General features: G+C 48.2%; 1 protein-coding gene across 2 annotated transcripts in view; it reads right to left on the reverse strand.

Moving 5' to 3' along the window:
- Positions 1-254: 254 nt before the first annotated feature.
- Positions 255-14224, reverse strand: part of LOC119972564 (gamma-glutamyl hydrolase-like) — a 61995-nt gene continuing 48025 nt past the window's right edge. Inside the window, exons 7-9 of one of the 2 annotated variants that reach the window (XM_038809473.1) lie at positions 11093-11186; positions 591-728; positions 255-428 (exon numbers count right to left, since the gene is read on the reverse strand). In XM_038809473.1, coding sequence (XP_038665401.1) covers positions 307-428; positions 591-728; positions 11093-11186 — 354 coding nt within the window. In that variant the 3' untranslated portion in view covers positions 255-306. The remainder of the gene's footprint in view (positions 429-590; positions 729-11092; positions 11187-14224) is intronic. The other variant, XM_038809472.1, reaches the window with a different exon arrangement.

Here is a 14224-nt window from a genome sequence, read left to right on the forward strand (position 1 = left end):
GCTGTAATGCAATGCCAGCCATTAACAGAAACCTTTCAGATTTGAATTCCATTTGAAAAATATCAACATTGCTGCCTTGAATTATTTTATAATTGAAAATTAAAGTTACTAATTTTCAGTTCACTGTCGATACTATGCAGCAAAGAGCACCTCCCCCCCCCCCCCCCCCCCCCCCCACACACACACACACACACACACATACACCAAATGTTCAGTTTGTATTAAGGGAACACAATGGAAGAAGTACAATAAAATAGTTGTATCGTATTTAATTGGCAGACTGAGGCAAATGGAGTTGAAGTAATTTTAATCAATTATATGAATTTGATTATACTTAGAAATGTTTCCAGTGTAAATGGGTGGATAATTATAAATCAAAGCCTTCTCTTCTTCTGTTGTATTTGAAAAATGATAGGAATTCTTCCGTGCTGAAAAAGAAAATGTAATTACTTTTCATGGAAAAAGTGATCTTATTAATGATTTCCTAAATTTGCACTTAACACCTTAGCAAAGTTTATCAGTTGGAACAGAAGGATCTGCACAGAAATGAAACCATAAAACCTCTAAATCATTTCTGTGGTCTATCATACCTTCATTCACAAAAAAATCAGCTAAATACCAGGTGAGTTGAACAGCTTCAGAGAAGTGTGGGATATCCAATGTTACATTCCACTCGTAAGGGCTTCTCTCGGGGTGCCACTGAACTGCATAAATAGGGTATCTAAAAGCTACATTTAAAAAAACAATCAAATCAAGCAGGACTATCACTTCCGATACTGCTTCAACTATCAGATTACAATTACAATGTGCACGTTAAAAGAGGCTAAAACTTATGAAAATATCAAAAGTAAAACACCACAAGCATACCTAAATATAATAGCAAAAATGCATTAAGACTGTTCAGAGATTGCAGTCGGGGAAGGTGGCAGGGCCGAATGGGTTTCCAGTGGAATATTATAAAAAATTCAAGGATAAGCTGGCACCCCTGATGGTGGGGATGTTTGAAGAGGCGATAGGGAAGGGGGTGTTGCCACAAACCTTGGGGCAGGCATCGATCTTCCTATTGCTAAAAAAAGATAAGGATCTAACGGAGTGTGGGTCGTATAGGCCCATATCACTTCTGAATGTGGACGCAAAAATATTGGCGAAGGCACTTGTGGGTAGGCTGGAGGAGTGCCTCCGAAGGTGATAGGTGAAGATCAGACGGGGTTCGTGAGAGGGAGGCAGCTGTTTTCAAACATTAGAAGGGTATTGAATGTCGTTATGGCACCGGCAGATGGGAAGTAAACAGAGATGGTTGTGGCATTGGACGCTGAGAAGGCGTTCAACTGGGTAGAATGGGGGTACTTGATGGCAGTTCTGGAGCAGTTAGGGATTGGACCAAGATTTGTGAACTGGGTAAAGCTACTATATAAGGAGCCAAGGGCGAGTGTCCGCACAAACAACTTTACTTAGAGATAATTTTCTCTCCACCGTGGGACTAGGCAGGGATGTCCTATGTCCCCCCCCCCCCTTCTGTTTGCACTCGCAATTGAGCCATTGATCATCGCATTAAGAAGTTTGGGGTATGGAAAGGAATAGTGCGGGGGGGGGGGATACAGAATAGGGTATCCTTATATGCCGAAGACTTGCTGTTATACATGTCGGAAACGAGTGTGTCGATAGGGGGAATATTGAAGTGCTTAGAATGTTTGGGTCTTTCTCGGAGTACAAACTAAATTTAGACAAGAGTGAGTATTTTGTGGTGTCTCGGCCAGGGGTGGGGGCGGCTGCCATTCCGTACGGCAGGGACTCACTTTAGGTACCTGGGGGTGCAGGCTGCCCGGGAGTGGGGGGGGGCTCCCCAGGTACAACATTTCTAGTTTGATGGGTAGAATGAAAGCGGATCTGGCAAGGTGGGATAGTCTCCCTCTGTCACTGGCAGGTCGGGTACAGGCAGTTAAAATGAACGTGTTGCCATGATTTTGGTTTATTTTTCAATGCCTGCTGATTTTCCTGCCAAAGGCTTTTTTCAGAGATATTGAGGGAAGGATTACGTTGTTTATTTGGGGAGGGAAAGGTGTTACTACAGAGGGGAAGGCAGGCAGGGGGTTTGGGTCTTCCGAACCTGATGTACTACTACTGGGCGGCGAATGTGGAGAAGGCGCGGAGCTGGGTCAGAGGGGTTGATTCCCAGTGGGTCAGAATGGAGGAGAGTTTGTGCAGGGGGTCAGGATTGAAAGCACTAGCAACACAGCCGCTCCCGATAGCCCCGGGGAAGTACTCACGGAGTCCGGTAATAATATCTTCATTGAGAATTTGGGGGCAGTTTCACCAACACTTCGGGTTGGGAGCAGGGTCAAGGGAAATGCCGATTCGGGGAACGACAGATTTGAGCCAGGGAGGTTGGATGGAAATTTTCGGAAATGGGAGGAGAAGGGGATTAAGACACTAAAAGATTTGTTTCTTAGGGGTTTGTTTGCAGGTTTGAAGGAGCTGGGAGCGAAGTATGAGCTGGAGCAGGGGGAAATGTTTAGATACATGCAGGTTCAAGATTTTGCCGGAACGGAGATACAGAACTTCCCGGTGAAGCCGGCCTCCACGTTGCTGGAGGAGATGCTAACGACAGGGGGACTGGTGAAGGGGGTAGTGTCAGCGGTCTACGGAGCTATTTTAGAAGAGGAGAAGGCACCACTGGAAGGGATCAAAGCGAAGTGGGAGGAAGAGTTGGGAGAGGATATGGAGGAGGGGTTCTGGTCTGAGGTGCTCCGGAGAGTGAATGCCTCCACCTCGTGCGCGAGGTTGGGGCTGATACAGTGGAAGGTGATGTACAGAGCAGACCTCACGAGGGCGAGGATGAGCCGATTCTTTGAAGGAGTTGAAGATGTGTGTGAACATTGAGGGGTGGCCCCGCTAATCACGTTCATATGTTTTGGTCCTGTCCAAAGCTAGAGGATTACTGGAAGGAGGATTTAGGGTAATTTCTAAAGTGGTGCACGTGAAACTGGACCCGGGCCCCCGAGAGGCCACATTTGGGGTGTCGGACCGGCCAGGGTTGAAAACGGGTGTGGAGACAGATGTTGTAGCCTTCGCCTTGTTGATTGCCCAAAGACAGATCCTGATGGGTTGGAGGGCAACGTCGCCACCCTGTGCCATGGCGTGGCGAGGGTATCTGTTGGAATTCTTGACTCTTGAGAAGGTTAAATTGGACTGAGGGGAACGACAGAGGGGTTCTACAATTCATGGGCATTATTCATTTTGCACTTTCAAGAACTGGATAATATCGAACATTAGTTGGGGGGCTGGGTGGGGGGGGGGGCGATGGCTGTTAATGGGGGCTATGGGGGATTCCTGATTCCTTTTTGTCAGTTGTTTATGTGAACATGTGGGCAAATGGTTTGGGTTTGGTGGAAGGATAGGATCGTTGTTATTGATATGGGGATTGACATAATTGTTACTGATTATTGTTTATTGTTGGTGGGTGTAAATTTGGGAGAAAATGCAAAAAAGGAGGAGTATAAAGAAATATTTAAAAAACAAGATTGTTCAGAGATGCTGAAGTTTAAAACTATATAGTCATAACAGGACATTGTCCCATTTTACATTCGTGTAATGTATCAGATCTGTTTATAACAGTTAATGGCAATAGGAACGCAGAATATATGGATGGATGACGATGATGATGGGAGTTTGTGATGTTCCAGGCACACATGATATCCAAAGATCAATATTCACTTTTTACACTATGAAAGATTATAAAAATGTAACATTTATGAGTGAGTTGCCACATCTAAAGCAGTTACTTCTACCAATGGCAAACTGCGAACATTCATTGTTTGTTCATTTCAATGAGAAATTGAGTTTTTCTACCATTGTGCTTTCTGCTTTTCAAAGCCTAGATTTTGCCATATAAGCTCTAGAGATCTATACTATTAAAACCATTCAGGGCTCCCTTCGTGGTTCAGGAAGTTTATACTTAAGATGGACATAACAGGGAGGCCATCAGTTCCAGGTTTATGCTTAAGTTACCTGATCTATAATAATTATGATATTTTTTATTTTCACAAGTAGGCTTACATTAACACTTCAATTAAGTTACTGTGAAAAGTCCCTCCCTAGTCACCACATTCCGGTGCATGTTCGGATATACAGAGGGAGAATTCAGAATGTCCAAATTACCTAATAGCAAGTCTTTCAGGACTTGGAGGAAACCGGAGCACCCAGAGGAAACCCACACAGACGCAGGGAGAACGTGCAGACTCTGCACAGACAGTGACCCAAGCCGTGAATCGAACCTGGGACCCTGGCGCTGTGAAGCCATAGTGCTAACCACTATGTTGCTGTGTTGCCCACACAGCCAGTAGGAGCACCACATTGTGTACTTTGCCTAAGAGAATAAAACATCCACAGTCCTTGCCTCTCCTAGCCATTCAGTGATCAAAGCTGGAAGTGGGAATATATGGCCATATGGTGGAAAAAGGCTTGGCTGTGGTATCTTCAAGGTTGAATATTTTGCTGACATCCAATGTATAGTGCTTTATTCCTTTTTAAAATGTTCCAGATGCTTACAGATAATAAATTGCTCAGATAAAATACGACTATCAATTTATGCACAGCAAGATTCCATTAATTGTAAACATAATTATTGCCCAGTTGTATAAGGTAACCCCAGGAATCCTATTGCCTCTCGAACTGTACTATCATGAGCAGTCCATTTCTCCAGCAGAGGAGATATCAGAAAAATCAGTAATAAATATCAATTTTTGATTTTTTTTTAGAATAAGGGAGCCTTGGAAGCAGTGAAATTGTGGTGATGGAAATATACCATCAGCACATTGTAACTATAATGAGGGAAAGCTTCTAGTAGAATACATGACTTTTATAAACATTGGGTGCGATTCTCCAGAACAATTTCCAAGTGCTGTAGCGAGCGGGAATTGCCGTGAGTTTCCCGGCGAGGCTGGCAACACTATTCAATGTTAATTAGCCCACTTAAGGAGGCCTCACGGGCTTCCCATCCCGAATGCCAGCTCACCAGCTGATGTGCCTTGACCACATTCGCCAGCCTCCCGCTAACAAGGTTGCGTAGCACTTAGGCTCCACTTGCTCAGCCAACCCCAGCCAGCTCCCAACAATGGCGCTGGGGAGACCGACCCCAGGAATGCGGGATGCTAACCTCGGGAGGCTCCTGGACGCGGTGGAGACCACGAGGGATTTCCTGTTCCCCTGAGGGTCCTGGAGGGTGAGCCACAAGGTAGCCAGTGCTGCCTGGGACAAGGTGGTGGCAGCAATCAGCTTGGGCTGTGTAACCAGGAGGACTGGCCTCCAGTGTTGGAAGAAGTTCAACAACCTACACCGGGCAGCCAGAGTGAGTGGACACCAACGTCCCACACCCCCAAGGGAGAATCCCCCCAGGTGACCCACAACCCTCCCTCCATCCCGCTCCCCCTTCTGCACAACCTCCACCCACCCCTCCAACCCTACCACCACCCAACCCTGACATCACAACCCCCCCCCCCCCTCAACTGTAAACTACGTGTGTGGCTAACGATGCCCTCCCTGTGTCCCCTTAGGAAAAGCTCTCCCATAATCGTCAGGAGAGGGGCCAGACTGGCGGTGGGGTGCCGGACTGGAGACTCCTCACCTCCTACGAGGAACGGGCTCTGGAGGGCGGTTACCCACGCGGACTCTGGCGGACGCCGCAGAGATGAGGGACCACCAGGCTCCACCGGGGGGACCTGTCAAACGTGAGTAGTGATTGCCTTACTGACTGACCCATCCCTCCCGCTGGCCACATGTCCATTCTCTTACAGGTCCAGAAGCCGATGGCGCAGACTCATTCCAGGTGGCCCCCTCTCCTGACTCCGAGGACAACACCTCAGAGGAGAGCTCCGAGGATGCCACTGTTGTCGCGGCACAGGTAACATCCTCACCCTTCACCAGCGCAGTTACACACACCTCAGTGGGACATGTTGGGGGTCAGGCTTCCGGGGCACAATCTGGTGAACACCACACTGCTGCTGCAGTATATCTGGTGGAGGCAGGAACCCCCAGGTGAGACAGCAGTCGGAGGTCTGCTGGATCCCTGGGCCCCAGCCCAATGATGCGCCCCGGCACAGAATTTCCCAGAGCTGAAGAAGACGTTAGGGAGGGGATGGGACGTTCAGAGGGAGATGTTAGTGTCACTCCAGCAGATCGATGGCCAATTGATGGAGTCCCACAGGCTACGGGTGCAAGAAATGGTACCAGCAATGAGTGGCACCGAGGCCAACACTGCCAGGGTGGTGACCACAGTGGAGACCCTGGTGCATGACGTCAGCACCATGGGTGAAGGTGTCCAAGGCGCCGCCCAGTCAGTGACGGCCATGGCGGAGGATCTCGGCAGTATGTCTGCCGCACTGGGGGATGTCACCCAGTACCAGGCTGATAGGATGGCCTAAGCGCTGCGGAGCTTGTCCCAGTCGCAGGTGGACATGGCTGAGGCACTGCAGAGTATGGCCCGGTCACTGGGGGATGTGACCCAGTCACTGAGGGGCATCGCCGAGGGCGTTGACAAGATGGTGCAGACCATTGTGAACCGCTAGGGCTGGCAGAGCCATATGATGCAGGGCAGCCGGGGCTCGAACCAGCTGCCCCTCTTTCCCATGGTGTGGTGCCACGCCCATGAAGGTGACCGAAGTGATGGCGAGGGGAAGTTCAGCCGTTGTATTCTGAGGACTTTGATAAGCATTGCAAGGGAATGTTGACCCTTCTCAAGGAGTGGGTGGATGAGACTCTTGCCCTGATGAAGGGGGCTTTGGCAAAGGAGATGTTTGAAGGCAGTGTAGAAGGTATTGTCGCAGAACAGCGACCAGCTCACTTCGATGGGAGAAGAGCTGCAGAGGGTGGTAGAGGGCATCAAGTGGCTGAGCCAAAGGGAAGGACCTGGAGAACAGGTCATGAGGGCTGAATCTCAGGATCGTGGGACACCTGAGGGGCGGGAGGGCCAGAGGCTGACGGAGTATTTTGCGGAGATGTTCGCTAAATTGATGAGGAGGAGGACCCTTCCCTCTACGTGTTGGACAGGTCTCATCGGTTGCTCCAGCTGAAACCAAAGTCGAATGAGCCACCAAGAGCTGTGATATTATGCTTCCACAGCCATCAGGTGAAGGAAAAGGGGCTGAGATGGGCAAAGCTGAAACGGCGAGGTGGGAAGGCGGTGTATTCGTATATACTATATACACGCAGAACTGGAGTGAAGGCGGGCGGCCTTTGTTCGGACGAAGGATATGTATAAAAGTAACGTGAGGTTAGGGGTGGTCTACCCTTCGAAGCTGAGGGTTACACACAATCCAAGGATTTCTACTTGGAGGAGGCTAAAGGACTGGGACTGAAATTAGTTTGGACTTTGGTGGTGTTAATCTTTTTTCTATTGTTTCTTTTTCTCTTCTCCTTTTTCTTCTTTCTTTCTTTCCCTCTGCAGTTGTATTTGGGAAGGGATGAGTTGGAGCATTGGTTGAGATTTGCTTCTTTTGAATTTGAGGGATTACTGTGTTTGGAGTATCATTGGGTGTGGGGGGTGTTGGTGTTTTTTATATGTGGAGTAGGGGGCTCTGGCAGGGGCCTCCTCACTAGCAAACGTGAGTTGGCTAGTGATGGGGGTGAGGTGGGGGTTGGGCCCCTGAATGGACAGGTTTCGAAGGGCCTGGGAGCTTTGAATGATAGAGGGATGGGGACGATACTGGGTGAGATAGTTTTGAGAGGAAGTGGCTGGAGGGTTTCTGGGACGTGGGGGGAGGGGTATGGGGCTGACAGTAACTAGGAGCAAGGCTGTGCTCTGCCTGTTAGGCAGGGCCAGGAGAGGTTGTGACTGATAGACGGGGAGAGGGTGATAGACCTCCGGTCTGGGTGGTGACATGGAATGTGCGGGAGCTGGGGTGACCAGAGAGTTTTTGAAGAGCACCTGAGGGTGAAGGACCAGGTGAGGCTTCGGAAGGGCTGGGTGAGTCAGGTGTTGCACTGGGGCTTTGATAGTAGGGCCCAGGGCGTAGCAGATCTGGTTGGTTAAGAGGGTGAGATTGTAAATGGAGAAGGTGGTGGCTGATCAGGGGGGGCAGGTCAGTTATAGTACTGGGTGGTTTGGAGGAGAGGTTGGTGGTGTTGGTTCGCGTATTCATCCCAAATTGGAGTAATGTAGGATGTAAGAAGAAAATGTTGGCTGACATATCAAATTTTGATACGCACCAGCTAATACTTGGGGCGCGGGGGGGGGGGGGGGGGGGGGGGGTGGACAGAAAACTTGAATGGTGTGCTGGATCCGAGTTGGATAGGCCCATGCCATGTTTGTGATCTCACTGGGGGGAGGGCGAAGGTGTTGGCTGCGTTTATGAGGGAGATGGGAGGGGTGGACCATTAGAGGTTTCTGCACCTGCAAGATAGGCAGTACTCATTCTTTTCACCAGTACACAATGTGTAATGGATTGATTTTTTTACAATGGGAAAGGCTCTGTTGGCCAGGGTGAGGAAGGCTCAATATTTTGCGATTGTTATCTTGGACCATGCTCCATATTTGGTGGACATGGTCCTGGAGAAGCTGCCAGCTCAGAGGCCTGGATTTGGCGCTGTTGACCCAAATTTCTGTACCAAAATGGGAAATGTGATTGAGGATTACATAGGGTTCAATAAGAATGGGGAGGTTTCGCCATCAGTGATGGGGGAAACGTTGAAAGCAATAGAGATCAATGAGGTAATCTCGTTCCAGGCTCAGATGGACAGAGCGGGAAGAGAGGAGTGGCAGCGGTTGGTAGAGGAGATATTGGAGGTGGATGGAAGGTATGCAGAGGATTCGACTCTGGATCTTCTGGTGAAGAGGAAGGAGCTACAGGCAAGGTTTGACCTTGTGTCCACGGGAAAGGTGGTTCGCAGTTGAGGCAGGCGAGGGGGACTATGTATGTGCATAGGAAGAAGGCCAGCTGCTTGTTGGGTGAGCTCCGCCGGCAAGAGAGATTGTTCAGACTCAGGGTGGGACAGAGGAGCTGCTGGTGACACTGGAGCAGGTTAACAAGACATTTGAGGAGTTCTATAAGAATTTATATAAGTCAGAGTCTCAGGACGACGAGTCAGACATGAGGGAGTTTTTGGGGGGGTTGGAGAGTCCCAAAGTAGAAGAGGAGGAGAGGGCTGGGTTGGAGGAGCCAGTGGGGATGGAAGAAGTGCGGGGAGCGATAATGAAAATGTAGACGAGTAAGGCATTGGCGCCAGATGGTTTCTAGTGGAGTTTCATTAAAAAGTTAAAAGAAAACATTTTTTAAATTTAGAGTACCCAATTATTTTTGTCCAATTAAGGGACAATTAAGTTTGGTTAAATTGATGGGTTGATGGAGATGAAGGGCTTGTTTTTGGAAGGACGGTTTGCAAGGTTGGAGAAATTGGGGGAGAAGGTTGCGTCCCGCTTGGGGAGGGTTTCAGGTACAAGCGGGTGCAAGATTTTACAAAGAAGGTTTTTCTGACCTTTCCCGTGTCACCGTCTTCCTCATTGCAGGAGGGGATGTTGTCGGTGATGGGGTTGGAGAGGGCAGTCATCTCGGTGATCTATGGGAGGATTTTGGAGGAGGGTAAGGCATCTCTGGAGGAGTGAAGAAGTGGGAAGGAGAGCTGGGATGACGCTGGAGGACAGGTTCTGGTATGAGCTGCTGAGGAAGGTAAATGCTTCAACCTTGTGTGTGAGGCTGGGGTTAATACAGTTAAAGGTCACACACAGAGCACACCTGACAAAATCGAGGATGAGCCCGCTGTATGAGGGGGTCGAGGATATTTGTGAGCGGTGTGGGAGGTGGGCAGCCAATCATGTGCACATGTTCCCGTCCTGCCCGAAGTTGGAGCAATTTTGGAGAGCCTTCTTCAGCGCCATGTCGGCGATCTTGCATGTGGATTTATAGCCCAATCCCCTGCGGGGCCATATTCGGGGTGTCAAGCTTGCCAGAGTTGCAGAGGGGAGCAGAGGCAGATTTTTTAGCTTTTGCCTTGTTGATCGCTCACAGGCAGGTTCTGTTGTGCTTCTTCACCCTGTGCCTCGGTGTGGCTGGGGGATTTAATGGAGGTCCTGCACTTAGAAAAGGTGAAATTCATTTTAAAAGGGGTTCATAAAAGATGGGGTTTATTTATACATTTCAGGGAGCTGGTTACTATCAACAGCCAGTGGGGTGGGGAGGGGGCGAGGTGGGAAGGTTGGTTGGGGAGTCGGTTCAGAGGTTGGTGTTGGGGTTATTTTGTTTTGTAATATATGTGTTAAATGTAAAACATTTAAAATGTGAATGAAAATACTTTTTTAAAAAAAGATGGTTGGGCCGAAGACACAACCCTGAGGAACTCCGGCAGTGATGTCCCGGGACTGAGATGACTGACCTCCAACAACCACAACCATCTTCCTTTGTGCTAGGTTTCACTCCAACCAGTGGAAGGTTTTCCACCTTATTCCCATTAACGCCAGTTTTGCCAGGGCTCCTTGATGCCATACTCGATCAAATGTTGCACTGATGTCAAGGGCAGTCACTCTCATTTCACCTCTGGAGGTCAGCTCTTTTGTCCATGTTTGAACCAAGGCTGCATAAAGGTCAGGAGCTGAGTGCTTCTGATGGAACACTGAGTGTCAGTGAGCAGGTTATTGCTAAGTCGATGCCACTTGATAGCAGTGTTAATGACTCCTCCATCACTTTGTTGATGATTGAGAGTGGGCTGATGGGGTGGTAATTGGCCAGGTTGGATTTGTCCTGTTCTTTGTGTACAGAACATACCTGGGGAAATTCCCATATTTCCAGGTAGATGCTAATGTTGTAGCTGAACTTGAACAGCTTGGCTAGGGGCATGGCAAGTTCTGGAGCACAAGTCTTCAGTACTTTTGCTGGAATATTATCAGGGCCCATAGCCTTTGCAGTATCTAATGCCATCAGCAATTTCTTGATATCACGTGGAGTGAATCAAATTGGCTGAAGACTGACATCTACGATGCTGGGGAGCTCCGGAGGAGACCGAGATGGGATCATCCTCTCGGCATTTCTATATATGTTCTATATATTTACATTGAATTGTTTGCTCTAAGACTGTTTTCACATCAGTGGTACTTATTTTCATTTACCTTCCATGGTGGACACAAATTCCACTTGTTGGCTGTCCGTATTAGTACTCAGGATTTTGTAGAAGTTAGCCAAGTTTTTGTTGTTTGTAAAATTCTAAAATTTATCACAAAAGAATTCTAACTAAATATTTTGAAATAAATGATCAAAAACATTCCTGTAACAGTGTCAATATTGCGCAAACTATAAAGTTTGCTTTTGTACAAGAAATGGAAGCTATAGTATATTGACAAATTGCGTTGATTTTATAATATATGTAAAATCTGTCCTTGATAATTTGGCAAGGTTAAAAACCATGCAGTGATTTTGGTCACCCATCATAGGAAAATAATTATCCACTTTGCTGGGCTGTAATGGCCCCAATTCCAAATAAATTAATTTGAAATATTCTCTTCCCTATCTATAATGCTGTGAATTTTTAAAATTATATTTCTTCACTGTTATGTTCAGAAAAGTTGAGAAAACATGAGGCTGGATTCTTCGCGATCGGCGCGAAGGCCCGACTCCGGGATCAAAAACGGCGCGAACCACTCCATTGTCGGCCCGACCGGAATTAGCGGAATTCTCCGCACTTCCGGGGGCTAGGACAGCACCGGAGGAGTTGGCGCTGCACCGGCCGGTGCCAAAAGGACTGCGTGAGTTAGCGCATACGCAGAACCGCCGGCGTGGGTCCACGCATGCGCAGACCGGCCAGGGTATTCTGCCGCATGCGTAAGGGGGTGTCTTTTCCATGCCGGCTGTGGCGGAGCCCTACAGGGGCCGGCGCGGAAGGACAAACTGCCCCCACAGCACAGGACCGCCTGCAAATCGGTGGGCCCCGATCGCGGGCCAGGCCACCATGCCCCCCCCCCCCCCCCCCCCCCCCCGAGGACCGCACCAGCCAACTTACGTGCCAGACTTACGTGCCAGGTCCTGCCGTGTGGGACCATGTCCAATCCACGCCAACGGGACTGGCCAAAAACGGGCAGTCACTCGGCCCGTCGGGGCCTGGACAATTGCCGGGGGGGGGGGGGGCACTGACAACAGCCCCCGACTGGCGTGGCGTGATCCCCACCCCCACCCGAAAACTGTCACTGGAGAATACGGCAGCCAGCGTTGGAGCGGCGGGGTGGGATTCACGCTGCACCCCGGGGATTCTCCGACCCCCTCCTGCCCATGATTTTCACAGAAGTGTTTCAATGGCAAATTTCTGTGTAAATGGTTCGGTCCTGAAATGTTCACTAGCTTCAGAGACTTGCATTAAAATTCATTGCAAAGCCTTTTGCTAATGTTCAGCCCTACAAATTACCTGAAAAAAACACTGCAACTAATCCAAATCCTTTCTGAAAGCTTTATTCCCTCCTGTTACTGCTACTCATTTCTTTCAACTTAATTTCCTTAGAATTACCAGTAAGAAGCAGGGTGAGTTCCAGCACAACTGTGCACAAAGTGCAGCACAAGGATATCCCTAAAGGTCTGATTTCCAAGCAAGAAGAACTTAAATGTGAAAAGAAATAAAAGGATGGAAGAATCTAGGGAAACCAAAGAAAAATGTTCCAGCAAAAGTATAAAACACTATCCTGGATTCTTGTCAATACAGGACAATTCAGGAGTCCTTTAAAAATGGCAGAGGGGACTCAATTCCCAGTTTCCTGCTGCCATTCCCATTTCTGGCCATTTTTGCTGGGAAAAGGTCAGCACAATGGCACAGTGGTTAGCACTGCGACCTCACAGCCCAGGGATACAGGTTCAATTCCGGCCTTGAGTGACTGTGCGGAGTTACACTTTCTCCCAGTGTCTGCGTGGGTTTACTCCAGGTGCCCAAGTTGTCTATCACAGTCCAAAGATGTGCAGGTTAGGTGGATTGGCCACAGTAAAATTGTCCCATAGTGTCCAAAGCTGTGCAGGTGAGGAGGGGTTATGGGAGTACAGGGATAAGGCTGGGGAGTGGGCCTGGGTTGAGTGATATCCCAGTAAATGGAGAGTTCTAGCCCACCAAAGTTTTTCTATGAGAAGAGATTGAGTAGAATGAAAACATAAGATTATGAGGCCAAATACTGAGAGGTTGTTTCTCTTGGCTGGAGAGTCCAGCACCAGGGGGCATAGCCTCGGGATGAGCAGTCAACCATGTTATGTTCTGTCTTGTGGCCGTTGTAAGGATGCACGCAGAACATCTAGTTGACTAGTAAGATGGTTTATTAACAGAATGAACAAATGGAAAGATAACTAACGAATTATGATACAAACGGTAACAAATAAGTGAATTCTCCTGGAGCTACTTCTAGTGCAATTATCCTTTAGTATGACTTCTTATCAACTGCCGGATCTCTGGAGTCACATGATGAACCTCTATTGCCACCTGCTGGTTGGAGATCGTATCGATAACTATATGTACATTAATAGATAACTATACACATTACTGTGCACATGCATATCACCACAAACCATTTAGGAGAAAATTCTTCACTTAGATGGTTGTGAATCTTTGAAACTTTGTACCCCAGAGGTCTATACATGCTCTGCCATTAAATATATTCAATGTAGAGTTGCTTATTTTTAACTCTTTTGGAAGGGAATGAAGAAATACAGGAATTGGGTGAGAAAGCAGAGTTGAAGTTAAAGATGAGCCATGATATTACTGAGTGGCAGAACCAGCTCAAGGAGCTTTTTAAAAAATAATTTTTATTTTCAGAGTGTGGGCTTCGCTGGTTAGACGAGCATTTGTTGCCCATTCCTAATTGCCCTTGAGGAGGTGGTGGTGAGCTGCCTTCTTGAACCCCTGTAGTTCATGTGCTGTAGGTACACCCACCGTACTATTAGGGAGGGAGTTCCTGGATTTTTCCCAGCAACAATGAAGGATTGGCAATATATTTCCAAGTCAGGATGGCAAATGACTTGGAGGGGAACTTCCAGGTGGTGGTGTCCCAAGGCATCTGCAGCCCTTGTCCTCCGAGACGGTAGTGGTCGTGCATTTGAAAGGTGTTGCCTAAAGAGCTTTGGTGAGTTCCTGCAATGCATCTTGTGGATGGTACACACTACTGCCACTGTGCGTCAATGGTGGAGAGATTACATTTTTGTGGAAGGTGTGCCAATCAAATGGGCAGCTTTGTCCTGGAAGATTGTGAGCTTTTTGAGTTTTGTTGGAGCTGCATGCA

This window comes from Scyliorhinus canicula, chromosome 10 (assembly GCF_902713615.1).
Source record: "Scyliorhinus canicula chromosome 10, sScyCan1.1, whole genome shotgun sequence".
NCBI lineage: Eukaryota > Metazoa > Chordata > Chondrichthyes > Carcharhiniformes > Scyliorhinidae > Scyliorhinus > Scyliorhinus canicula.